Source organism: Bemisia tabaci, chromosome 3 (assembly GCF_918797505.1).
Source record: "Bemisia tabaci chromosome 3, PGI_BMITA_v3".
Classification (NCBI taxonomy): Eukaryota; Metazoa; Arthropoda; class Insecta; order Hemiptera; family Aleyrodidae; genus Bemisia; species Bemisia tabaci.
The window spans coordinates 17,393,914-17,421,424 of NC_092795.1; the positions used below are offsets into that span (position 1 = coordinate 17,393,914).

Below are 27,511 nucleotides of genomic sequence, written 5' to 3' on the forward strand. Positions count from 1 at the left end.
TTTAATTTTTATTTTAAGTCTCGCGATAGATCTTGAGACAGAAAGGTAAAGCTCTGAAAACGCTATAGTTTTTCGACAAGACGACGGATGCGTTTTTGCTCAGCGGTTTAAATGAAATAAAACGGTCCCCGTCGCTCTAATTGCCTTTTGAAAGCTGAATTTAACCGATGCACATTATTATAAGTTCATTGAAAAAATTCAAACCAATCTGGTGAGGAATCTTTAATATGCATCATAAACCAACAATTTTGATTTAAGCCTAACTTAATAGTAATGATACATGCATCATTATGATTTTTTCACGTAGAAAGTTTTTGCATTATTTTTACTTGTAAATTTCTTGTTAGATGCATTTTTCTTTTTTGGTGTTGTCGAGCGGTGCAAAATAGTTAAATGGGTGGAAAATACAAGCTGCAAATAGCGCTGCAATCTGTTTTTAAATTAGAGTAATTAGAGTATGAGCCTACTTGACATGTAGGTCAATTTTCATACACATAGTCGTATCCCTCCGTACAACTTTCAAAAATCGTGCAAAATCTGTGAGATGAGACAATATGTAAGGGATCTCAAAGGATCGTCTGAAAAATAGTACCGAATAATAATAATAGGTAATAAAAAAAACCTAGCGTAAACAAAGCCTTGAAACCCATTCTCAATGTATTAATCAGTCGTATGTTTCTCTCTCATCTCGAAAGATAAATAAGTGAGTGGGTACTTGAGAGGAATCGAGCAAAATTGTACTATCGCACTAGGGAAGGACTAAAAATTCGCAGACTGAGTGGTATTCTTCATGTGAAAACGCGAATAGTTTCGATTCTCCGCATTGCCTCCTAGCTTAATTCTTGCAGAAAGTGAGGATCATCCACACCTAGGCGACATAGTCAGAATCGCGTGCGAACAGTGATTTGGAAAATCAAGAATTAAAGGAACTCGAAAAAAAGAACTTTATTAACTTAGTGACATTTTCATAAATCCTGAAATGAAAATGTTAGTGGCATACCGCGCAACTCGAATGAGAAACAAATACATTTTCAGTTTCCTTTGTGTTGTGTTCAGTGCGATTCAACTTGCTGCATCCTCACCAGGAAAATTCAGCAAAGCTCTTCAATGGAAATTAGATGTTCCGTCTGAATTGAGTAAATCAGGTACCGAAAATATCAATCTGACTATACTTCATTAATGTATTTATTTCTTCATTATTTTCCTTTTTTTTAAAATCAAAAACACAAAAAATTTCAATTTGGATTATATTAGTGCACAGCCAACATTTTTACGGAGTTGGAATGCGCTTAGCCTCAAGAAAATTAATTTCTCTGGAATTAAGAGGCGTGAACAATTAATACGCCACGTTAAAACAATTTCGATTTGCTGAAAGTTTGAAACTTTGAAAGGTAATCCAAGAAAAAGGCTATATGAGACCGACTGTTATGTTAAAAGCAAATTGATTAAACAGGGGAACTCTCGAAAAAAAAAAATTTAAAAAAAAATATAAAAACATTAATAAAATAATTGTTTGGCTTGAAATTAAGTATATCTAGCGATCATAGTTTCGGCATGACCATTTTCAATGCAGAATTGAATAGAATCGCCATAATAAAGAATCTTAATTTTGAAATTACCAAACAAGCACTACAAAAAACTTGCGCCCTGTTACCCCTCTTGTCCTCAGATGCTCTAGAAAAAAATATACGGTAAACACCATTTCCCCGCAAATATGTGAACAATGAGTCACTCCCTGCAGTTTATCTATGTCGCACTCGACTTTTTTACAAGAAAAGCAAATTGATTAAACGGGGGAACTCTCGAAAAAAAAATTTAAAAAAACTATAAAAACATTAATAAAATAATTTTTTGGCTTGAAATTAAGTATATCTAGCAACCATAGTTTCGACATGACCGTTTTCAATGCAGAATCGTATAGAATCGTCATAATTTTAGGTTCGGTCATTTCGCTGAATCCGCAACATCCAAAGGATCTTAAACTTGAAATTACCGAACGAGCACTTAAAAACTTGCACCCTGTTACCCCTCTTGTCCTCAGATGCTCTAGAAAAAGATATGCAGTAAACACCATTTCCCCGTAAATATGTGAACAATGAGTCACTCCGTGCAGTTTATCTAAGTCGCACTCAACATTTTTTACAAGTATGTGCACTAATCCACCTCTTCTCTTTAACAACTTCCTATATCAATCAAGATCTCTTCATAATGTTTCTCGAACTTGTACCACAAGTCTGGAACAAAATAGTCTTAAGACCCCATCCATCGTAATCCTAAGGCACTTCTAACTATTACCAGTTACCTATCTCCGCATTCATCAGTCAGATGTTATACAAGGTGATCCATAAATACCACACCACCAGCTACAGACATCACTCCTATAACTTTTGAATAAATTGAGATATAGACTTGACATTTTGTGAAAGCGAAGTCAAAGAGAGCTACCCCCCCCCCCCCCCTAAAAAAATTAAGGGGATCATCCTGAGAAGGGGCAAGAACCCTATGAGTGATAGAGGGGATGGGAAACTTTTGAATCACCCTGTATGCTCTGTGAAGAGCTGAGGTTGAGCATATAAGCATGGTTGCACTTGATATTAGGATTCTTCTAGCAGAGCTAGTGGCGAGGCGTGAATGATCGATTATCGATATCTCCCTATTTGAAGCTGTGGTGAAGAATCGATTATTGATGTGTTCGTTGCGAACACCCTGTTTATCGATCCTTTTCCATAGTTTTAAGTGGCAAATCAATCGATGAATCGCAGAGCAAGTCACGCCACCAAGCAGAACAAAGAGACAACGAGGACATGCAGAGATGGAAGATGAAATGTCGCGGAGTGAAGTTTCTTTTTACGGAATAAAGTTGCGAATAATTTCATGGAATTTTTAGGGACTGAAAATGAAATCCACAAAAAAAACTGATAATTCAACAAGGAATTTCGGAGGTGGACTCATTTTTGTTAAACTGTCAAAATCGAGTTGAGACTATTACGAGGCGTTTTGCGGCCTACTAGTCTCTGAAAAAATTTCATAAAAATTGTATAAAGTTCTATGAAATTTTGCACTTCCGAGCGGTGTGGTGGATTTTCTTATAATATTCAATATACTGTGCTCTCATAAAGCCTTAAATTTTGAGGGTTTTCATGAACCTCGTGTGTTAATTTTCGGCGAAACCAGAGTGTTTTGTTTCTTGTAAATTCCCTTCATAAGGAAAATAAAAAGATAAACAAATTATACACCGATAAACTTCGATAGAGGATCCATTTGCTTTATAGTTTCTGAATAAAACTCAATTTTTACACAGACTTCGAGAGGCTGTACACGGGAGGAATGTTGGATGAACGCAACGAAGAAAAATTTGAACAAATTCAAAAACTCCGTCATCTCCAAGGGTCAAAAAGATTGGGAGCAGAACACGGACAAGTCGGCGAGCTCGATTATTCAGATGTCACACTTCGTCTATACAGGCATGTCAGCACGAATATATTTTATCCTTAAGTGGCATGTGACCGTTCACGGGGAAATGGACCGTAGACCACAAAAAAGCAAAATTGATTTATTAATCTTGGAGCGTAAACGAGTGCAATATGCACGTTTTGAGATGAAAAACGGACAGAGATGTCAAAAAAACATTGAAAAAAGTAGTTTCAAGAAGTATCTATTTTTGCCATTCCAATCTGTCGTAGTGAACGTACAAAATCAACCGAATAGGCCGGCTTCCGGCTTCCTTTAGGTACTTCGCTAAGCCCAATTCACACTATCAAACTTTTCATCCGACATAATTGAACGAAAAGTTAGATGGAAAGTTGAACGAAAAAAAAATTAATTCAATTACTCTCCGTTCAACTTTCCATCGTGGACAGTTTAGCGAAAAGTTGAATGTGACGTCACATCCAAGTTTCCGTTCAATTTTTCATCGAATTGTCGTTTTCTCTTGTCAATATCACACTATCTAACTTTTCATTCGACAAGTTGTATTCAAGCATTGAATGGAAAGTTTGATAGTGTGAATTGGGCTTTATTGATGCGTTTTTTCATGAACCCGGTCTGTTAGGGCTGCAATTCAATGACTCTGAAGATTGCAGAAGCGTAGGACTTTCTAGAGGCTTCGGATCCTGCCTCACCGGGTTCTTGACTGAATTTTGGTTGATGTAGATTTCTAAATGGGCTTTTTTGAACTATTCCGCAAAAACACTCATTATAAGACGCACGCTCGAAAATGGTCTCCAAAGGTGTCCAAGAAACGACTCCGCGGCGTTCGTCACTCTGAGGTCAGTAAGAGCAAGGACCATAGCCAAAATTTCGGGAGGGAAAAAATAGAACATTGTATAATTTTCTTAAACATATTTGAAGGACTTAATAACTGTGCTATAGTTTTGCCAGTGAAACTGGGAAATCGAACGAGTGTATTTCGACATGTGATGTAACAGAATTCCCGTTGCTCTTCATTCGTTCAAAAGACGAATGGTCTTCGTCTTAATTCAAATTTCCGAGCGATATATGAGGATTATTCTTTAAACATTTCGCATTTAAAAGTATTTTTCAAAAGAAGGGAGATTTTTTTTTGGGGGGGGGGGGGGGGCGTCTAAAAAAAGTATGACTTGTTACAGAAGGTTTGAGGAAACCCTACAAATCATGATCAGACACCGCGCGGAGCAGGAACGTTGTAATACATTTGAGCAATCAATGAATTTTTTGAAACATTTACAATGCCGTAATAAAAATATGTAATAGATTATTTCATCGGCACATTAGGCAACACTGGAATTAAATGAAGGTGTAAGATAAACAAACAAAAGCGCCTCCACAGCTCAGTATGACATGCAACGAGCACTGAATGATTTTTATACGGCGTAATGCAACTATTCGAACTCCACGGATGTCCGTATTGCATACGCACACAAGTGAAGGCGTTTTGACTCGCCAAGCACCGGTTGACCGGCCGGTGGCACTGGCGCGGTGTAGCGGCGAAAATGTAGTACTGCGGGGGTCAGGGCCCCTCCACTTTTTTATTTTTACTATAAATACATTTCTTGGGCACAATTAGTTGCTCTATAAATCATGCATTCATGCTCAGCACTCAGCACATCGTGATATTAAAACTGTGACACAATAACACTCATAGCCTTAGCCTGAGTACAACTTTTTGTACCCAAAAGATGTATTATTTATAATATAAAAGGAAGAATTAAAGGTGTTTCGTTATCTTGGATCCTCGCAGCACAGCCCGCCGATGCCTCTGCGCCGCTGGTGAAGCGACGAGTGCCTCGAGCGTCAAAACGCCTTCACTTGCGTGCGTATGCAACAAGGACATCCGTGGAGTTCGAATAGTTGCATCCAGGCGTTATAATAAAATTGGTTTAGTGTTCGCTGCATGCGACACTAACTGGGGGCGCTTTGTTTGTTTCTTGAACACCTTAACTCAATTCCATCGATGCATATTGTGCCGATGAAGTAAACCATTACTCGTATTGATTGAGACATAAGGGATTAGTTCATTTTGCTTTCTTGAACCGATTGCACGATTTGCTTTTTAGAATCAGGCTTTAAAAATTGAAAATAAATCGCTTCTCAAGATTGACCCATGGCCTTTTCGTATTTTGAGCAGGCAGAAAGACAAGGACAAATATTACAAGCTGAAAATAGACGATGCGACCAACTTTAAGAACGCGCCCCTGAACAAATCGCTTGAAACAAAGATCATCATACACGGATGGATGAATAGTGGAGAGAGTTGGTTCCCAATTCTGATGAAAGATAGTAAGTACCTTCAAGTAAATAGATTTTTTTATTGTAAGTACATTTAAAGTTACAATATAGATATGCTGAGGGGATGATTTTTTCGGGTTCGCCAGTTGCGCTCGTCACAGAATCGTGTTATGATGCTTGATTCTTGCAATCAGCTAAAAATAAAGGATCCGTCCAAACAACTTATCTACGTTCAATATTATAACCAAGATACCGCGCTTTGAAAAATTCGGTTTATGACATCATCCACCACCGTATTAACATCCTTGGTTTCTGCTTTCATCCGAGTAACTAGTGCAAATGTGTGTCTCCCTGACAAATAAAAGCGAGGTGGAAGAAACCAAGGGTGTCACTACCGCGGTGGATGACATCATAAACCAAACTTTTCAAAGTGCGATATCTCGTTTAATATTCAACGAAAAAAATTGCTGTTTGGACAGATCTTATTGTTTTTGGCTGATCTACAAAATTCAAGGGTCAAAACAAGATCCTGTGATCAGCGCAACTGACCCATTCGCTCATTCCAATATTAGCTCATAAAGGACGATATTGGAGCGGGGAGTAATTGCTTCCCACCCCTAAGCAGGAAAAGTTGCGAATCAACGTTACATAAAAGCAGAACGTCAGAGATTAAATAAATTGAGCGAAACTATAGAGAAACTTTTTAAGGGGACAATATTGTAAAAAAAAAATAAAATTTTGCGTGCTCACTTGCACTGTTTAACAATTTTATGCGACGCGTTTCGGGATCGAAATGGCCCCCATCATCAACCGGCAGCGAACAATACTTGTTAAATGGACCGCGTTTAACAGAAAGGAACCAAGCCATACATCAGCTATTGCCAATTTTAACTGGGCAATTTAATTTTTTACGAGAAAACGTTTGTGCGGATCCCTTTGAAAATGTTAAATAATTTGCTTTCATACTATGGAGAAAATTCACTGAAATTTGCACAAAAAGCCGCAGAACTGTTTTTATGTAAAAAATTAAATTAGCCAATTAAATTTGGCAATAGCTAATGTGGCTTGGTTCCTTTCTGTTTAACGCGGTCCAAATAACGCAAGTGAGTACGCGAAATTTTATCTCTTTTTTGCGCGAAACTAGTTCCAAACCTCGATTTTAAATTAGCTTTAAACTTGCACCGACTATCTTTCTGCGTGAATTACCTAACCGCTCGATGTCTCATTTGCAGCTTTGCTGAACGACCGTGATCTGAACGTGATAATTGTCGACTGGAGCAGTGTGAGCTACGGGTTCGTTTACCCCTGGACGGCGAGCTATGTTCCTGAAGTTGGTAAATTGGTGGGCGAAGTCGTTTTTGCGCTCATCAACGACAACTACATCAACGTAACTTCGGTCCACTTCGTCGGCCATAGTTTAGGTGCTCACGTTGCTGGATTCGCGGGGAAAAGAATCAACAAACTCCTCCAAAAAACCGTGCCGTGGATTACAGGTTTGAGATGAAGTTTCCAGTTAAATGCACAGCCTGATTTTTGGGTCTATCTACAATTAATTTGTTGAAATGGTCATTTTATCATTTATTCGGGTTGGACCTAAAATCGAATGGTGGCTGGACCCAGAGCCGGCTTTAGGGGGTGGCCACATGGGCTGCGGTCCATGGCGGCAAATTAAGGGGCGGCAAATTTTGCGATTTTTTTTTAAATGTAGGTATAAAAAAATTACAAACGAGAAAAGGCGATTGAATATCTCATTCCTAAGAGTATAGTAATTTCTAATTCTGTAGTCTTTCGGTGATACAAGAGACAGCACATTTTAATCAGTCAAGTTAAGAGAGAAACCGAACACGCAATTTGGCCTGGAATGGCGCGGCGCGGAGCAGAGAGCAATGATGACGAGGACTTGAGATGAAAAGGAGAAGCCCTCGGCGCGGCGGTCGGCATGTAACACATATCAGCGCCTACAAGACTGCATGAATACTTCACGCATTGCGTCAAACACAGTGCGTTCAGCAGCGGTCGCGTCGGCGGGAAACGCATAGCGCCTGCAAGACTGTGGGAATACTTCACGCATTGCGCAAAAACACAGTTCGGTCAGCGCGGAGCGGCGCGGCGCGACGGCGGAAGTTAAAAGTATTAAACCACGTTTATATTTGTTCTTTCATAATTTTTTCGTTCATTTCTTAAAAATGGAAGGCCTTGTCCACACAGAGATAGGTTTACGGAACTTAAGTTTCGCGCAAAGTTCCGTGAACTTTTGCTAGTAGTGTTGACAGGGCTTTCGCAAACAATGTGTCCAACACGAGTATAAGCGTCTTATGCACACCACCCCTTTCGGCACGTTCACTTGATGGTTTTTATTGGTGCCCAACGGTTTCCTATTACAAATTCAAATCATTTTGTTCGCAAATCTAGCCTCAGAATAAATTGTGTTGAACTTATGGCCTGACGATTACGACGTTAGATCTGCGGCTTTATTTTTTAAATTCAAGTCTCTATTGACGGTAAATATCGTAAAATATAAAAACAATGAGTCAAACTTATTAATTTCTTCTGAGGAGTAGTAATTTCATAACCTAGGTACGTGCAAAAAACACCACTGCTCTCACGATGGTTTAGAAGAAAGGCAAAAATGGACTGCTTTTATAAGAGTCTAGGAAATTGATTTCTTTTGTGAATCTATTTTTTGCTTTTCTGGTGAGGTAAATTTTTTCTAGGGTTGAATAATTGAGGGAAATTTTAATTTTAGGGTTGGATCCTGCTCGACCATGTTTCAACGGGAAACCGGCCAAGGACCGGTTGGATGTGACGGATGCGGAGTACGTGGAAATAGTTCATACTTGTGCAGATTACCTTGGACTCCTCCAGCCAATTGGCCACATAGACTTTTACCCTAACGGGGGTTCTCTTGTACAACCTGGATGTAGCTACTACGATGTCGGTGAGTATTGCGTGATTAGGCAAGATGAATTGAATCAGTGAGTTCGAAAACACATCAACTCGGGTTTTTTTTCGATTTTCACTTTTTTACGGTTTAGTAACACTTATGGATAGAAGCATCTGCATGCAAAAGGAAATTTTGAAATTGCAATCGGAAGTGCTCGGAACAGCGACGGAAAAAGGGAAAAATCGAAGTACTTCATTGGAGATACCAATTTTTGGCCATTTCAAGGGAAACGGGTGACCATCCGATTTTGCGGTTTTCTTTTCTCGGTTCATTATACATTGTGCCAACAAGTTATATAAATATTCAAGCGTTATTCAGGCCGAAAAATATAAATTTTTCAGGGCAGACTATGAAAAATCAGTATCTGAAAGTCGGTGAGAACGAAAACACACCAACTCGGAAATTTTTAAACGCTTAATTCTCCGTTATCAAGCATGGTGTATCGATTTCAACTTGGTGCTTTACAAAGTCTCTAAATACTTGTCCTTTGGCACCAAAAAGGTTTCTCTTAAACTTACTTCTTCGCCCGCTGCGCAGTTTTAGGTAATTCCTGAACAATTTTTTTTCCGAGTTGGTGTGTTTTTGAACTCACTGATTCAATGAGGGGCTTGGAGGATAAGGCACATACGTGCAGTTTTTGAAAAAATTGAGATTTTCATACTCTCAACTAAAACTAGTTTGAAAATATATCCTGTGAAAATTCAAAACTAAAATCTAGCTTTAAAGCATCAAAAAGTGAGTTTATACTTCCTTTCTGCCATAAGACTCCATGTAATTTTGAAACTTTAAGCACGCACGGCTTGAAAAAGTAAAAAATGTACTTCCCAAGTACTACAGTGCAACGAAAAATTTTAAATTAAATTGCAATTTGATTTCAATACAATTGTGGTTTTTTTTACCATTAAAATGCAATATTTTTACATCGTTCAGTCGATTTATGCCGATTTTAAACAATCAACAAAATGGGCTCCATGTGTTAGAAAGATATACCTAAGCAATATACAAATATGCAATGAAAGATTGCAACTTATTTTGCAATAAGTTTCAATAAATGGAGGCCCCTTCAAATAGGAGCTAGGCAACATACACAACACTCAGTTGAATTGCGATATTTTTACTATGTAATCGCTATTTATTGTAATCTGTGCTACTTGGGTTATGCGCTTTGTCTTCCAAGCCTCTTAATTAGATCATTAGTGTAATGGAATTATCACGGAGTCACTGAGAAGGGATCTTATAATATCCCCCATAAAAAAAGTCTTCAGTCACGATACCGTGTGTGTAGGTAAACAATTTAGTATCCCTCCTTTGAGCTAGTTATGCGAAAACGGAGATCCGAAAATCGTTCATTACTCTTGAGACTTGGATGAGTGATTTTACATGCCAAATCCAAATTTTCGGCCAAAGAGTATTTTGGTTCAGTCTTTAAAGCTATGGAAAACTTCTGGGAAAGAACTTTTCGTTATCATTTAGAGAGAGCCGTAGAAACAAAAAAGAAGTTTCATACCGTTTAGGTTTTATTTCCCGTTGCGTAAGGAGTGTTTATTATATCGTTTCATGACGACTTTTGTCATCCAGGTGCTTGCAGCCACGCCAGGTCTTTCCAGTACTACGCTGAGGCATTGACAACCAACCGGAGTTTCATCGGGTATCCTTGCGCTAATATAGTAGATTTTACTCTTGGATTATGTGACGATGATGATGCTGCGAAGAAAATGGGTAAAAAATACTCTGCGGACAGGTTGGTTTAACTCTTTATTCCTCCCCTCGTTTTATTTGTGATAACTCACGGACATACCCAAGTATCATTTTGCGACGAAAAAACCAGGATATTTTGAAACTAAATTTCGATTAGTTTTTACAAACTTTTGCCAATAAAATCGCCATCAACATCTGAGCGATTATTCTCAATCTTGTTGCAATTTTATCCGATCAAATTGCATCTTATCGCGATCATTGCTACTTGAGTAGGCGAAATAAGTAAATATTCTTATTCACGTGGATTTCTATGATATCAATCTACATTTTTTCGCTGTGACACGACACTACACTGAAAAAAAAAAACACATTATGAAAAAACACAAAAAAACAAGATTATAAAATGATCAAATTATAAAACACGTATGAAAATACTACATTGAATTGAGGCGTCCCTGAGATAAACCGAAAAATTTGGTTCTTTGGATGGAAAACACCGATGAGGAGTCGCTCCGGTAGGAATAAAACGGAAGTATAGAAACTGCATCCAGTGCGTCCTTTCACACGAACATCCGACAGCTTGTCTGTCAAATCAAGCCCTGCGAATATTAATGATACGTTGAACGTGTGTTTTCAGCTATGGCAAAATGTTCTTATTAACGAGAAGCTCAGCTCCATTCCACGTGGAACCTGACGATCATGAGTAAGAGCTGAGAGACACCAGACCCAGCCAAGGGATACCATTCTCTGTGGAAGATACAAAAAACAGACGTCCTCTTTCTCCAGGGATTTTAACGATGAGGATGGCAATACGGCATCTGCGACATCAAAAACTGACGTGCTCAGCTCACTGTTTACCCAGTTCTGTATTTTTCACCTGTGTGTATCAAGGTGTCTATATAAATCAAGATGAGGATAAAACAATTTTGTGCGGCTTTAGTATATGACTATTCTTGTACAAAAAAATAATGGCACTTCAGCAACGAAAAAAATATCATCCTTTTTCTTTTCCCTTTTTCTTACTTAAGTTTTTGCAGAAAAATAATCTATCAACGACTCGCTGGTTGTAATAATTTTTTATGGGGGAAAAAACATTGAGTTTAGGTGAAAACAAATGATTTCAAGAGAATCATTTCAATGGAGAATTTGCACGCAATTTTTTTATTGCTTCATCTGAAAGTGCCTAATGAGCTGAGTTCGCAATATTTTTCATAATTTTTTTCTGACATGGGAAATTGGAGAAAAATTGATTTAAAAGTGAGAAAATGCGCCGCCTTGTGACGTCATCTGGCGGCATTTCCCATTTAAACACATGTATTTTAGCAGAATCGGTTATTTTGTCATATCTCCTCTAATAATCGCTCAATTTATGAATCAAGGGTATCTTCGTGTTCAGTTCACTCAGAGGATTCCACTTAAACAGGAAATTCATCAAATTTCAGACCCTTGCAAATTCTCCATTGGAATGATAGCATTTGGTGTCGTAGCATTGTTTGATCTTTTTGCCTCATGTCGCACAAAAATGTGAAAATATGAAATTATGGCTTTTTTGTACGACAGTTGTAGGTACGGCTGAAATTGAATTATGGCCATGTTGAATGCCATTTCTTTTATTGTATTCCTTGCACACGATGATTATCTATGATGAAACTAGAAAAACACGGTTGCTGCTTTGAGATATGTGCAAATTTCCTGGGAAAAATCAACCATATTTTAAATTCGTGAAAGCTCATCGCGCAATTATTTCTTCAACTCTATATTTATAAAATTCCCTAAAAATGTTACGCCATAGTATTGCCCAATTTTTCTTTAGAAAAAAATAACGCAGAATGATGGCAGAAAATTTGAAACACCGCAACCGAGATATGCGCATGCTTTATGGTTTTTCCGTTGACGGAGAATAGGATATTTTCTTCTTGCACTTCGGCATAAAGTAACACACCCGTTGTAGGTAAATAATACTATAGAAAGAGACCAGCCTCATTGATTTATGCAAGTAGAGAAAAAGATTAGAGTGGTTTATAAATGAAAGACATTCAGGAATTCATTAAGGTAATTCACGCGTAATACTATCGGATTCTGATCTAAGTTTACTTTAAAGCTCTAATTGAAAAATAAATATATCTATTTTGTAAATATATAGAGATCAGTAAAAAGAGTTACTCAATAAAGAGCTGCAAAGCTATTGAGAAAGTGTCCGTCATGAGTGTAGAGTTACCTACTAAAATTATTTTTTCACCTTTAGGGAGGAGCCTGCAAGTATTTACGACTAATTGTTTCCAAACACTAAATACTATCTGTTGCTTCCGAGGAAAATAATTTGAATCATATACGTTGGGACACGCATTTTAAACACGCAAGAGTGAAGCTTTACACAAACTAAATCAAATCAACAAGTGATATCTTCCAATAAATTAAATTACGCATCTGCTTGTGTTTTATTAACGTTAATTTCTGGGAAAGGAGTTTGTTTTTGTAGTCTTTAGAAAACAACCGAGTTGACATTGAATTACAGAATCTCAGGCAACAATCGTTGCGCATCTAGGTATTTATTCGTATGGACGGTGACACTGAAACGCGTATTTTGGTTTACGACGACATCGTAAACTTCCTATCGTATTTCAAAGTAATGTGGGAATTCTAACCATTTTTAATTCGTTAAATTCTTGATAAACTTTACGAATTAATCAATTTCCTCTGAAAATTTCGTGTTAAAATATTTGTTGCTTCATGTACTTTCAAAAAAAAAAAAAAAAAAAAAAAACTTACTACAGAGTGGAAACTTTTAAACAGCGCTCGAGACATGTGTTCTTTCAATTTCTCCACGGCTATGAATTTACACTATCAAGTGAAGAGAGAATGCCGTATTGCTACAAAAAAATAGTTTCCCGCAACCTCCTATACAATGCTCCAGTGACCGCATAAGTTGGCCCGAGCACAAACTTTTCGGGAAGAAAGGCTTTCTCCTTCCTGGTTTTTCACTTAATACCCGCCCGAGTTTCGCATATCTTCCGTTTCTCCTCATCGCAGCTTCCATCAAATCGCAATTGCCCGGAAACTAGGACCGCACATCTTATCTGATAAAATCGTTCGCCCTTTATTAGACCGATTCTGGGGGATTAGGCTAGATTAGTCGATGAGTCAACTGTTAGTCTAATTTCATTACGTGAACGCAGACGAAAAACGGCGTAAAAAAACACTAATGTGTGATCAATTTTCAAGGACAATTCTGTAATTTCTCCTACAATTTTAAATAGATTAAAACGCGTAATATCCAAAATCTAAGTTCATATTCGGATTCCTTGCGAAAAATCGATGTAAGTAGTTTCATGTATCATATGTTAGAATAGCGTGAAGGAAAGAGGTTTAATGACTTGAAAAAACACTACTTAATGCGTGAGCAATTTTCAAGGAGAATTCTGTAATTTCTCTTACGATTTTAAATAGATTAAATTGCGTAATATTCAAAATCTAAGCTCAGATTAAGATTCCTCGTAAAAAACTGTTGCGATTTCATGCATCATATGTTAGAATAGCGTGAAGGAAAGAGGTTTAATGACGTAGAAAAACACTATAATGTGTGATCAATTTTCAAGGACGATTCTGTAATTTCTTCTACGATTTTAAATATATCAAAACGCGTAATATCCAAAATCTAAGCTCAGATTCGGATTCCTCGTGAAAAATTGATGAGATTCCATGTATCATATGTTAGAATAGCGCGAAGGAAAAAGGTTTAACGACGCGTATAGATTCTGTCGCACTACCCGTTTGAAGTACGCCGCTGCCGCAGGTCGCCCGAGTGAAACCGAACGGGGAGGCGCCACTTAGCGCCGGCTAAGCGTTCGGTTTCGTCGCGAGGAATTTCTCACGATAAATTCTTATTCTTCCTCCTCCGCTGACCCACTGAGCACTACCCATGTTGCCACGTTGCATTCATATGCTCGAATCAGTATGTCCACGTTACGTCTCTTTCCTTCACGCTGTGCTCGGGTATGATACATGAAATTGCATTGATTTTTAACGAGGAATCCGAATCTGACCTTCGATTTTTGGTATCACGCGTTTTAAATCAAATTTTTTAAATTCAAAAATTAGAAATGACGGACGTGGCCCAAAATGCTATCTCGGCTCCTGTTCGATGAATTTTTCTGAAATTCGGTGTCAGGGCATGATACATGAAATCGCATCGATTTTTTACGAGGAATCCGAATTTGAGCTTCGATTTTGGGTATCACGCGTTTTAAATAAAAATCTGTCAAAATTCAAAAAATTCAAAATTCGAAAATCGTAAATGACTGAAGTGGCTTAAAATGCTATCTCGGCTCCTGTTCGATGGATTTTTCTGAAATTCGGTGTCAGGGTATGATACATGAAATTGCATCGATTTTTAACGAGAAATCCGAATCTGAGCTTCGATTTTGGCTATCACGCGTTTTAAGTCACATTTACCAACTTCCAAAATCCGGAATGACTGACGTGGCTTAAAATGCCATCTCGGCTCAGGCCCGCCACATCCCATCTCGGGCCCTGGTACTATTTTTCAGGCCCGGGCCCCCAGTTTAGAGGGGGGTCCGGGGGGCCTCCCCCGGAGCATTTTTGAAATTTTAAATCTACTTGGACGCATTTTGAAGCTCTCATGACAAAGATTTACCATTAATTTCTGCAGAATAATTACGCCTTTTTTTTTACTTTCAGCACCAAATACTTTCGAATTGTTGCATTCAAAACATCTAGGAATTTTTTTTTCGGGGGGGGGGGGGCAGATGATACTTTTCAATTCTAGGGGGGCCGGGCCCCCCTGGACTCTTCTTTTGTACGTCTATGGCAGGGGAGTTGAGCCATTGAAGTCGAGGATGCCCAGACTGGAGCCTCTTAGCGGGGGCGTCCGGATTCGTCCACGGTCAGTTTTCTATGGTCCGGATTCGTCCACCGATGGAAAAGGACCGATGTCCGGACTCATCCACGGTCGAAAAACGCATTTCCGGATCCGTCTACGAGAAATAAATCGACTTATTTTAAACGGACGATGTGGCAAGAGCGCAATGATTCTGATCGGAACGCGTGCGACAGAGACCCTAGTAGCACAATTAGTGTTGACCAGTAGTGGAAACCATCGAAATGTTTTGGAAACGTCTCTGAAACAATTTTGTGAGAGCATCAATCATCTTTCCTTTCAAAAATATGTTTCAGAAATGTTCCTGAAACGTATCAGTGAAACTTTGATACATCCTCAATAGGTATCAGAAACATCTGCATAGGGTGTCAGTGTGACAAAAATTTGGGGTGACATAGAGAAGTGTCTGAAACGTGTTAAAAACTGAATGAAAACATTTTGAACGTGTTTAAAATGTTTCGATGAAATGTGTTGACAATGTTTTTTGATTTCAGTGACACATTTTTGAAAAATTTTAAACACTAATTGTGCTACTAGGGTCTCTGTCACACGCGTTCCGATCAGAATCATTGCGCTCTTGCCACATCGTCCGTTTAAAATAAGTCGATTTATTTCTCGTAGACGGATCCGGAAATGCGTTTTTCGACCGTGGATGAGTCCGGACATCGGTCCTTTTCCATTGGTGGACGAATCCGGACCTTAGAAAACTGACCGTGGACGAATCCGGATGTGCCCCTCTTACCATCCGACAATGGAAGAAAATGAAACGCAGTTACTAAAAACATTATTCTACATATACTCAAAATCTTGAAAATCGATATAAATCTCTAAAAAAAGTAAGAAGAATTTAATAGTGCCCCAGTGTGTGTTTTTGAAACTACATATATATTCACTTTTTGCGGAATTTTTGGGGTAAATTTTTCACTTTTCCTTACGAGACGAGGGTTACATCTGAAGTCGTACTGGTTTATGTCACCAGCGTCACGGGCCCCGGTACCAAGGACCTAGTATCCCCCCCCCCCCCCCCTTGTGGCGGGCCTGGCCGTAAGGACCAAATTCCCTTTTATAAAATGCAAATTCTCAGGGAAACTTGAGAATATTTGTCTCCCAATTTTTCGGGGGAATTTATTCGCAATGTAATCTAAATTATCTGAAAATGTCAAATATACTTAACTATCCATATCTTTCTTTGAAAAAATATTTTATTGAGAGATTTGGCAATATTGAAATGTTTATACGGCGTTTTCTTTTAGAATGGTGGCACGTCTGTTTACACTATTTTTCGCGCATCTCTTAACAGCTAGCCTGTTAAACAATAAGTCCAGCACCGTGAAATATTGTGCAACTTTTCAAAGAAATGCCGAGCTGAAGTGTTTTCTGTTATGCACCGTTTAATGCGTTTCACAAAAGCATGGTATCTTCACAATAAACGTGTTATGGGAAGCTCTTTTCCAATATTCCTTCAACAAAGTTACATTGTGGTCATGACATTCGTAGAACAGGTTGCACAGTTTCCAGTAAAGACTTTTTGGTGTTTAAAATATTTAATTTGAGGGAAAAACATACTGCCATGTACAATATACATAATGCGTTAAAATTACATAGATATACAAAAATAAACAATTTTATTTTATACACAACGATGAAGTCAGAGATGACAAATGCTTCGGTATTAACTTACCTACTAAAATAATTATTCACATACTATTTACAAATTCAACACATTGAAAAATTAACAACATTTTAAAAAAAATATAAGAGTTTAATAAATACAGTACTTCTAGAAAATAATGGAGCCAATTAATTTTTAAACAGACTTACGGATGCAAAAAAAAAATTGGGAAAGTTTGGAGGACGTAGGAAACTTGTACATGTATAGGTAAAAGACGTCAAATTCGATAAAGTTTACCCAGCATGTCTCAAGTAGATGCTTAGAATACATGTTATTTAAGGAACGGCCGGCTTTACATCAAAGTTAAACAATAAACGTCAGTTCCGTTTTGAGGATTTGGGAATTTTAAAGGCTAGATAAAATTCACTTTCATCTCATTCGATTGTTGTAATGACTTCGTGAAGTGGCACACATAATGGAGTGTGTCACCTCGAAACCGATAAGCTCGTGCAAATTGAGCCGCGCATTAAAATTAACTAAATAAAAAAGGAAGCGGAGTGAGGTAAAGATAAGGAGGAAGAGAATAGAATGATAACTTCTTTGCAGAAAAAAACATACAGGAGAAGAGAGAGAAATGAAAATGGGCTCGTCCTAACCGCGGGCAACAAAGCAAGGAAGCACCTCAGGAAGCAACTATTCTAACTCTGCGGTAGCCCAAATTGCATACCTGTCAGAATTGAAGGAGCGCTCAATGTCATGCCTCGCATGCCTATGTTCATGCCGATTTATTGCGGCTGTGTTCTTCTATTTGAGATAAAATTTTAAATTCATAACGTGACAAACCAAAGGAGGACGATTTATTGCGGCTCTGTTCTTTTGTTTGAAACAAAATGATGAATTCATAACGTGACAAACCAAAAAAGGAAAAAGGGAAGAAGGGGATATATAAGAGAGAAAAGTAAATGACTCAAAGAGGCTACGGAGAGCAAAGGGAGTACATGAAGAAATGAGATTGAACAGAAGAATGGAATATTTTTGGATTACTTGCAATTAACTACGAATTCAATTTCTTTAGCTTGAAGTGAATTCATCTGGCAATGATTCTGGATTACCTTGATGCATGTTTCTTTAACAATCACTATAAACAAAGACTACATTTTAAGAGTTTTTTGAGCGTGGAATACGTCATTTTCAGGTTTTTGCTTCCTCAAATTGTTTTACCCTGATATGTAAAAATAATGCGATCTCTTCTATTACATTGACTTGAACCTAACAAAAAAATAACGTTAGATATGTTTCATAGTAGTCAACGACATTCCTTGGAATTTTCGATCAATATTTGTCGTTATGAAAGGAACTTTTCCCATTCCAAAAACCGACGTTCAGAATTCTTTTATTTTAAAAATAAATGAAAAGGATATGATAAAATAAAAATGAGAAGTCTCAAACGTATGCCGGTATGCTGGAGTTTGAACCTCCTTTCAATGGAATCCGCTTTACTATGATAATATAAAAAATATCAAATAAATATGATATTGAATGCTTCCTACGATTTTCATAAAACAAGTGATAAACGGGCAGAAGGAAATTGGTTAACAAAACCTCATTATAATGACGTAAAGTAGCTTAGAAATTAGTGATGAAGTATAGTTCATCATTTCCCAGACGAAAGAACGTAACTAAGTGTCTGCATTTCAAAAGTTCCGCTCGTACATCGTAATTTTACTCGACAACTCTTCAGTATCTCGAATTGAAAATTACACTGATTTTTCTTCGAATAACACACAAATATCAGCCGAATTTCGCACAGGATTCGTATATTTCAAAAAAGTGAATTGTTTGAGACTTTTTGCAGCCTTGGAAAGGAGTTACATTCGTTCGTCCGCAACATAGAGTACATAGAGTCGTGATGTAAATGGGAGAACTGGCGCCATGTTCTGGTTGGCGAATTCCTAGCCCAGTGTGCGCCGCGCTTGGATCACTTTTTCGATACTTGTTTGATCTAAAATGGTGGTGTCGAATGCGTGGTAACTCCTATCTTCTTTGTTTACATCGGATGACCGAGTACCCGTGTATCTGAAACAATCGATCATATGACACGACCCGGCGTCACACAGGAGTCTCGAAATTCGGAACCTGAAAAATGCTTAAAAAGTGGCACCAGCTCTCCCAATGGAGAATTTGCAAGGGTCTGAAATTTGATGAATTTCCTGTTTAAGTGGAATCCTCTGAGTGAACTGAACACGAAGATACCCTCGATTCATAAATTTAGCAATTATTAGAGGAGATATGACAAAATAACCGATTCTGCTAAAATACATGTGTTTAAATGGGAAATGCCGCCAGATGACGTCACAAGGCGGCGCATTTTCTCACTTTTAAATCAATTTTTCTCCAATTTCCCATGTCAGAAAAAAATTATGAAAAATATTGCGAACTCAGCTCATTAGGCACTTTCAGATGAAGCAATAAAAAAATTGCGTGCAAATTCTCCATTACATTACGACTCTATGTACTCTATGGTCCGCAAGACGTCGGATTGCGCCGTTCAAAAATCATCGCACAACAAAAGGACTAAAGGAAATTTGGGTTCTTCACGAAAACCTTCCCACCTTGAGGGTCGAGTGATTTTCCAACAGCTCAATAACCGCGTTCAAGCTCAAATTCTTGGTCTCGGGAACGCAAAAATGAATAAACAAAGAGAGACACAAAGCGCTGACGGAGAAGAGTGAAAACGTGCCGAAATAACCGAGCAAAGATAGCATGCTAGGGTACAACTTCACGGTCGCGAAGGAGCCGAAAATTCCCCACGCGATGATGAGCGATGTTGCCATATTTCTCACCGACGAGGGAAATATCTCAGAGCTGAGGACGAAGGGAACCGGCCCAACCCCGAGGGCGTAGCACACTATCGCGGTGGAAAAAGACACAAGCGGTAGATACGTCGATTGAACGAAAGCATTCGATTTGTCGAACAGGAAGCACACCGCCAGCAATAAAAGAGAGGCTGACATCCCGGTCGAGGTGAAAATGAGGAGGTACTTCCGTCCCAACCTGTTGATAAGATAACACGAAGGGATGGACGCGATGAGCATCGCGACCCCTACGATGACAGAACACAAATTCGGTGAGATCGCGGAGCCGGCCGCGGAAAAAATAGCTACGGTGTAAGTGAGTAAAATATTGATGCCGACAACCTGTTGGCCGGTTATGAGGACCATGCCGATGACCAGCGCTCTACGCGTGCTCTTCTTGCGGAGGAAGTCCGACAGCTCGACGCGCGGTCCTCCGTTGGTGACGGAAGCGATGAGGTTGAACTCGTGGTTCATGGCTCGAGCGTTGTCGCCGCAGAAGTAGAGGAGGGACCTCTTGGCTTCGTCTTCACGACGGTTCATGTAGAGGTAGTTGGGGGTCTCCGGGAGGTAGGCGAAGAGGGCGAGGTAGACGACCGGGAGGAGGAGGCAGAAGAAGTTGAAGCGGGCGTAGGTGAGGACGGAGCCGAAGAAGTAGGCAAGGAGGTAGCCGAAGTTGATGAAGAGGATGAGGCTGCTGCCGAGGGGTCCGCGGAGCTGGGCGCAGGCGATCTCGCCGACGTAGAGGGGCGTGTTGACGAGGACGCCGGTGCCGCCGAAGCCGGCGATGAAGCGGGCGGCCAGGAGGAGGTAGTAGTGGTCGCAGAAGAGGAGCAGGGTCCAGCTGAGGAGGAATGGGGCGGCGATGAGGTAGCCGGCGCCCTTGCGGCCGAGCAGGTCGGCGGCGCGCGCCCAAACGAGGACCCCGGCCACGCCGCCCATGAACGTGATGGCGCCCAGCCAGGAGATCTCGTCGTCGCTCAGGCGCCGGCCCACCGGCGGGGTCTCCGATTGGAGCTGCGGCTGCACCGGGGCCGCCCAGCCGTTCACCGTCCCCAGGCATATCGTGATTATGTTCGCTGCCAACAGAAATCATCACAGGCGTCAAGCATCGTCCGCGCTCATAGGGTTAAAACACCGTTCATAGACAGAGAATTTGCACGCAATTTTAAAACACTTCATCTGAGGTGCTTGGAGGACGAGGCGCACAAGCGCAGTTTTTACTATTTCGAGAAATATGATGACGAGGACTTGAGATGAAAAGGAGAAGCCCTAAACGCGCCGCGCCGGTCGGCATGTAACGGATATCAGCGCCTACAAGACTGAATGAATACTTCACGCATTGCGTCAAACACAGTGCGTGCAGCAGCGGTCGGCGGGAAAGCATCGCGCCTACAAGACTGTATGAATACTTCACGCATTGCGCCGAACGCAGTGCAGTCAGCGCGGCGCGGCGCGGCCGCGCGGCGGCGGAAATTAAAATTATTAAACCACATTTATGTTCGTTCTTTCATAATTTTTGCGTTCATTTCTTATAAATGGAAGGCGTTGTCCACACAGCGATAGGTTAATGAGACTTATTCACTTTCGCGCAAAGTTCCGTGAACTTTTGCTAGTTGTGTTGACAGCGGGCCGATTAGTGAAATTGATGGACAAAGCAATAGACAAAGAAGACAAAAAGGATTTGGAGGGATCCTATTGGTAGAAGCGGGTGTTTGCAATGGACAAAGGAGGTAGGTAATAGACTAACTAACGGCAACCCACGAGAGACCCGACAGTTAGTCTATCATTTTCCCCCTTAGTCTATGAGAACCACCCATTTCAACCAATAGGATTGCTTTATACCTCCTATGTCTTCTTTGTCTATAGCTTTGTCTATCAATTTCAATAATCGGCCCGCTGGGCTTTCGTAAAAAAATGTGTCCATCACGATTTAACGCGTCTTGTGCACCCCTCCCCTCCCCCTCCGGCATGTTCACTTGATGGTTTTTATTGATGTTCCAAAACGAATGAGAAGGGGGCGGCAAAATACAAGCAGCCCATAGGCGGCAAGTAGGTAAATCCGGCCCTGATCTCAATTGTTTTCAAAAACTGCGCTTATGCGCCTTGTCCTCCAAGCCCCTCAATTCAGGCAGTTTGCTGGAAGCTCGGGTCCGGTTGAATATTTTGGAACTAAACAACTTAATTTCCGGTTAAAAAACACGGACTCAGAGTGTTCGTTTATTTCCATCCGAAGGTACCTACAGCATTTGAGAAAACAACAGCGCTGGAACGAATAAAAAACCGTGAACGTTTCAGTACAGCGCCTCTTTTAAGCCTTATTTAAACCTAGAGTTCCGTAAAACCTCTGGAGCAGCGTTTTTAGGGTAAGATATCTAGCTCATTTTTCTTAGAACATATTTGGGTTTGGCCCCTTCTCCTCCTGACTCTCCTCCCCAAAATTTTATAAGAATTTCAAAAAGCATTAAAACGATTCTGGAAAAATAAAGATCCCCTCTGAAAAATTTGCCGGCAAGCTATTCAGAAAATTTCAGGAGATCTCACTTACGCCATTGACCTTTTTATGAGATTGCCGAGTTACAATAACAACTCTTTTATTTTCTCATTGCAAAAAATCGAACTTCTTTTTGAAAAATTCATCGTTTCTCAGACGAAGGAGCGTAAACCTCATTCCAAGGTTGAAAAATTGACTAAAAAAATCTGATTTTTTTACGAGAATATGACTGCACGATTTTTGTCGATAATTTTACACACAAAAAAAAAAAGTTGCATGATTTCTCTTCAAAATCTTACGTTAAAAACTATTCGCACAAAGTTTGGAAATCAAATCCTGAACAAGATATTAACATGTATTTTTAACATAGATCGAAAGGAATTTAGATTGTGCAAATGACGTCATCTTTATATTTGCTCTTTTGTGATACTGATTTTGAACATTAAAATCTTGCCAAGGCATTGATTTCCAGAATTCTCATTGTGTGATTGTTTTCATTATGTTTTCCTCGTGAAATTTTGAAGAGAAAACAGGTTGCGTAGAGCTATTCATACCTCGTTAAGATGCCCATTTGCTAATGATAAATTTTGCAACGTTGAAATATAGTTACGTTCTTCCATCTGGAAAACGACGAATTCGGTTGATGTGAGTGCCCCTGTGATAAGGGCTTTCTCAAGTTTCACTCCTATCCTCATAAAATCTTCTCTCTCCAATATTCATCCCTCCACTGAGAAAAAACTTCAGTTGCAGGGACTGAACTTCAGTGTTCAGAGTTTTCACGTGCGGGTAACCGAGATTTTCGGTCATAAGAACCGGACCAAAAACTTCGGTGTTCCTAACTTCCTAATTTCGGTTAGCGGGACTACAGTTCGGTTTCTGCGACCGACAACTTCGGTTACCCACACAGAAGAACTTGGATGTTTTAATTTCGGTTAGCAGAACCGAAGTCCAATTTTTGTGACCGGTGACTTCGGTGCTCAATACTGCCGTGCTAAGGAAAAACTCCGCATGAACCTCCAGGCGTTGCCAAATTTTCTTTTATAAAACACAGATTCCCTAGTAAACCTATGAATATTTTCCCTCCAATTTTTCAAATAATTTTGTTAGCAATTTCACCTAAATTTCTTGAAAATTTCAAGGAAAAATATTCATAACTTCTCAAAAATAAACATTTTCTCGAGGGAAATTTGGCAATTCTCGCATGTTCATACGGCGTTCTTCCTTAGCACGGCAGAATACGAACCGAACTGTTTCCTTCCTCGATTGGTCACGGACGACACATTAACTCACCGATAAACGTGGCCAAACACTGGCGAAACTTCCCCAGCCGATTGACAGGACACCGAACGGAATCATCGTACTCCTTGCTAAGTTCGATTTCAATCTCGTCTTTCACCATGGCGGAAACTCCACGGAAAAAACAACACTCTTCCAGGGGAAACAACACTCTTTCAGGGAAAACAACACTCTTCCAGGGAAAACTCGGAAAACCCAGGAGGTTCCACGCGCGGCACTCGCACTCAGGATGGCGCACCCATCAATCACCTGGCCCGAACATGACAACGGCCGCGATTCAAAACGGACGACTTTCCAGATGCAATTATTTTAATCGAAACGAAAATAAAATGCGTCGACGGCGAGCCTTGATGCGTCTGTGACGAGCTAATGATACCTTGGCTGCACCAAGCACTGCCATATCGAGATGGAATGGACGCGCACTGGATGTCCCTTCGGAGCAAGGTCGCCGCTCTGCCGTGATAGCGAAGAGAGCAGTAAGTCCATTTCTGTATGAGCCATGGGTAGCACATACTTCTATGTGTCCCGAGGTTCATCCCAGCATGCACTTACTGCTCTTTTCGCTATCATGGCAGCGCTCCCGACCCGACCGCCATTCCAGCTGAGCCACGGTGAGCGTGTGTTCTAAGGCAATCCGGGGCTCATGAAGGGATCGGGTTGGGAGCGTGGATTCACTTGACCGCTCGCCAAAGCTACAGACCCGATGATGAGCTACTGATCGATTATTGGCAGAGCCGCTGAATCATGGGATTAATCCCAGCTTCCTTCCCGCTCTGGCTTGCCTTTGACGCTCGTGTTTTCGAAACGGGCGCTTCGCACGCACGATAATGAGTAATCAGTGGCGTTTTCTATGTATTTACATGGAAATGAATGACGAGTAGAGGTCGAGGACATCGAAGTTCAGGTGAAATTGATTCTCTCCGACCGTTCAGGTCTAGGACACAGAGGTTCGTGTCCTACAGTTGATTTCACTGTGTGGGTGAAGTGTCGTAGCCGGGGGAAAGGAGGGGGTTCCAGGGGGTGCACCCCGTTCCCTCCACCCTTCGTGACTGGAAATGTTTCCCAGATAAGCGTCATTTTTCGAGATTTTCAGAATTGTTTTACTTTCGGACCCGGAAATTTCTGGCTACGCCACTGGTTGTGTGTGGGACTGGGATCCGAAGGCGGGACTGAGAACCTTTCGTGGGGGGGCCCGGAGGGGGAGGGGAACCCCGTCTATTGAAGGGGGTCTGGAGGCATAAAGAGGTCTGCAGGACTCCTCTTTATCTTGAAAGGAAGATTTGAGAAATTTTCCTATCTTCAGAGGGGCCCAAGGACCCTCCCTTGAAAACAGGTGAAAAATTGAGTCGTCTCAGGGGCGCTTTGGAGCAGTTCTCGCCGAAAATTTGATCTAATTATTACTGTCCCTAAGATAAAAGATCTGTCACGCACAGCACGCTTTTACTCAGCGAAATCCCGCACATTTCTTAAGAGGGGCCGAGGAAATTTCTGGAGGAGTGACTCTCCCCCCCCCCCCCCCCCCCCCCTGTCCACTCATGTTGGAACCTACACTACAAAGATGAGGAAAATCTCCATATAGACACTCCGACGTCGCAAAGTTTTGTCTGCTACATACTTATTTTAAAGAAAATATTATAAAGGAGGAGGAACTGTTTTTTTTTTTTTTTTTTTTTTTTTTTTTTTTTTTTTGGACATTTTTACATACTTTGCATTAAATTATGAATAAAATACTGTGGAAAAATCAGATGAAAATAGATGCATTTAATCTGGGGAAAATTGTATTTTTATCGGCAGATATGGTAACTTCTGAATACTCAAACTGCGTTTTACCCTGGCCCCAAGGCTAATAGGCATGTACTTAGAAGTCTCTATCTGCCCCTTGATGTATTGTGTTCGCATTTAAGTATTGTATAGCCTTCTATAGAATTGATGTCTTGGATTCGAGGGGACTCTGGTTGAAGGACAGTTGAAGAGGCCATTTTTGAGAGAATAAAATTTTCAGAATATTTTGCTTTGGTTCTTAGGGCAGTGCTCATGCAATTGTAGGTAAAGGATATTGGAGCCAAGCAATAAATTGGATCGGAGGGAATTCTGGTCCTCCAAAATTCTGGCTGTGATTGCCGATGCAATTAATTTCAATTGTTTTTTTCATAGCCAATTTTTTCTTCAATCCCTTAAGTAACTAAAATAGGTACATCCTTTCAGTTAGCTTGTCATTGCATTCATAATATGTTTGCCCACAACAGCTTTAGGAGAGCTCTTACGATTGGTAGGTCTGCAAACATGACTGACGGAAACTCTCCCTCTTGATCATATTGCTTGCTGGGGCAGTCAACATGTTAATGAAGGCGAAAGTTGACTGACATGATTAAATAGTCAGCCTCCATCAATCTACTTTGAATTAAATAATCTGAAATGCAAAAAAACAAAGCACAAGTGGAAACTAAATGGAAACAAAGAATGAAAGTACTCACATTGCTGTTCAGTTGCAATCATCAACTAAGGTGTGAAATTTTCAGGATCTCTCTCTGAAGGCCTGAAATTAAAGAGGAACATAAAGATAGGTCAAAATCTATTAGATTACAGCTCATTTCTAGCAATAAAATTACTGCACCAGATTTGGTACACGTACAAGAGAATGAATACCTAGAGGACAAAAACATAGCTTGGTTTGAATGTAGGATTGTGGCATGAAGGGAGCTGCACAGTGCACCTGCAATCTAGGCTGTGTTTTTTTCATAAATCTTTGGTGCCTTAGCAAAATTCAATCTACCACTGATGAAAGCAACAGCATCAATTTAATGCCAAATGGACCTTTCAACATGACATAAATTAAATGCTTTATGTTTCTTCTTCAAAATTTCATGAGGAAAACAAATCATGTGTCAGGAAGTACTAGACCTAAACAAGATATGAGTGTTTACAAACAACATTGATCTAATGGAAAAAATACGAAAGACATCAGTCGTAAAGTCTAATTTCCATTTGATTAGTTTCAAAAATAATTGTTGATATACCGTTCAGGAGTTGATTTCCAAACTTTCTGTTGTACGAACAGTTTTTTTCATAAGATTTTAAAAAGAAAAAATACAATGATTATTTTTAGTTCTAACATTGTTTATGGGCCCATTGCATAAAATGGAACTCAAATGGCCATACTACATATTTCCAAAAATTTCTTGGAAGGTGTATTCCTCTGGAAATGCATCTGCATCTCCATTTGCAGGAGGCAGAGGCAGCCTTTATTCAGCAAAGAGCTTAGTGGTAAATTCAGTACACTTGCCCAGTTTAATATTATCTTTATGAGCTAGAGCTATAATTAATTGCAAAAAACATTTGGATCAATTAGGATCTCTAATTTTTTTTTAAGAAGTGGCAAAAGACAATTATCTAGTTGAAAAACGATTGATGAAATGACTAGCTCTCTCTCTCTCTAAACGGGATCAACTCTTCCGTGGAAGAATACAGAGGTATCAATTGAATGTAACTAAAAATTTAATTTGGTGACAATACAATATATGTACCCAAAATTTGCTTTATATGTTTATTACTTAAAAAAGAAGCAGCAGTGCTTACCATTTGAAAATGTCCAACATTTAGAGCAATTCAATTTCTTTCTAGCATCCACTTTTTTCTCGAATTCCAATGTGCTTCCTCCAACACCAAAATAGAATGATTTTGCTCCTAAAAGTCTGAGTTCATCAATTTATAAGGAAGATACAAGATAAAAAACCTGATGATAGATATCTTTAATTCAAACCATTTTCACAAAATGTAGAAATGATTTGAAAATTGTTCTCCAAACAAGAAAAAATTAATCATGAATAAGTCAACATATCCAATTTAACCCATCCTTTCACTTTTAAAGCAATAAGGATGTCTGAGAATTGATTGAATCAGAATTGATACGTACAGAGATCTGGCACCAGAACAGGTACTGCAAAAAGATTGAGCAGATTAGTTAAAATTACTAGGTCTGTTAGATAAGTACCTAACCGGATTTTAGGGATTC

General features: G+C 39.7%; 3 protein-coding genes across 3 annotated transcripts in view; 1 reads left to right on the forward strand and 2 right to left on the reverse strand.

Moving 5' to 3' along the window:
• The window catches only part of LOC109044207 (histidine protein methyltransferase 1 homolog), a 39,961-nt gene that overhangs the window by 6,944 nt on the left and 5,506 nt on the right, over positions 1 to 27,511 (reverse strand). The window contains exons 5-6 of the mRNA XM_072297943.1: positions 27,076 to 27,191; positions 25,974 to 26,035 (exon numbers count right to left, since the gene is read on the reverse strand). Coding sequence (XP_072154044.1) covers positions 25,995 to 26,035; positions 27,076 to 27,191 — 157 coding nt within the window. The 3' untranslated portion in view covers positions 25,974 to 25,994. The remainder of the gene's footprint in view (positions 1 to 25,973; positions 26,036 to 27,075; positions 27,192 to 27,511) is intronic.
• Positions 748 to 12,776, forward strand: LOC109044284 (lipase member H-A). Its single transcript, XM_072297941.1, has 7 exons — positions 748 to 1,145; positions 3,302 to 3,468; positions 5,610 to 5,757; positions 6,939 to 7,199; positions 8,453 to 8,644; positions 10,229 to 10,391; positions 10,986 to 12,776. Exons 1-7 carry the CDS (start codon positions 980 to 982, stop codon positions 11,053 to 11,055), a joined length of 1,167 nt encoding a protein of 388 aa, XP_072154042.1. The 5' UTR covers positions 748 to 979; the 3' UTR covers positions 11,056 to 12,776.
• On the reverse strand, positions 16,483 to 24,516 carry LOC109044283 (facilitated trehalose transporter Tret1). The gene is made up of 2 exons (XM_019061924.2): positions 23,494 to 24,516; positions 16,483 to 20,788 (listed from the first exon to the last, which is right to left on the reverse strand). The coding sequence occupies exons 1-2, from the start codon at positions 23,600 to 23,602 to the stop codon at positions 19,452 to 19,454; spliced, it is 1,446 nt and encodes a 481-aa protein (XP_018917469.2). The 5' UTR covers positions 23,603 to 24,516; the 3' UTR covers positions 16,483 to 19,451.

Excerpts from the sequence above, each read along its gene's own strand:
- LOC109044283 (XM_019061924.2), bottom strand. The coding sequence starts at position 23,602 with ATGGTGAAAGACGAGATTGAAATCGAACTTAGCAAGGAGTACGATGAT. Across the intron at positions 20,789-23,493 it reads GTGTTTGGCCACGTTTATCG|CGAACATAATCACGATATGC; the intron begins GTGAGTTAATGT and ends TTCTGTTGGCAG.
- LOC109044284 (XM_072297941.1), top strand. The coding sequence starts at position 980 with ATGAAAATGTTAGTGGCATACCGCGCAACTCGAATGAGAAACAAATAC. Across the intron at positions 5,758-6,938 it reads CCCAATTCTGATGAAAGATA|CTTTGCTGAACGACCGTGAT; the intron begins GTAAGTACCTTC and ends TCTCATTTGCAG. Across the intron at positions 10,392-10,985 it reads AAAAAATACTCTGCGGACAG|CTATGGCAAAATGTTCTTAT; the intron begins GTTGGTTTAACT and ends GTGTGTTTTCAG.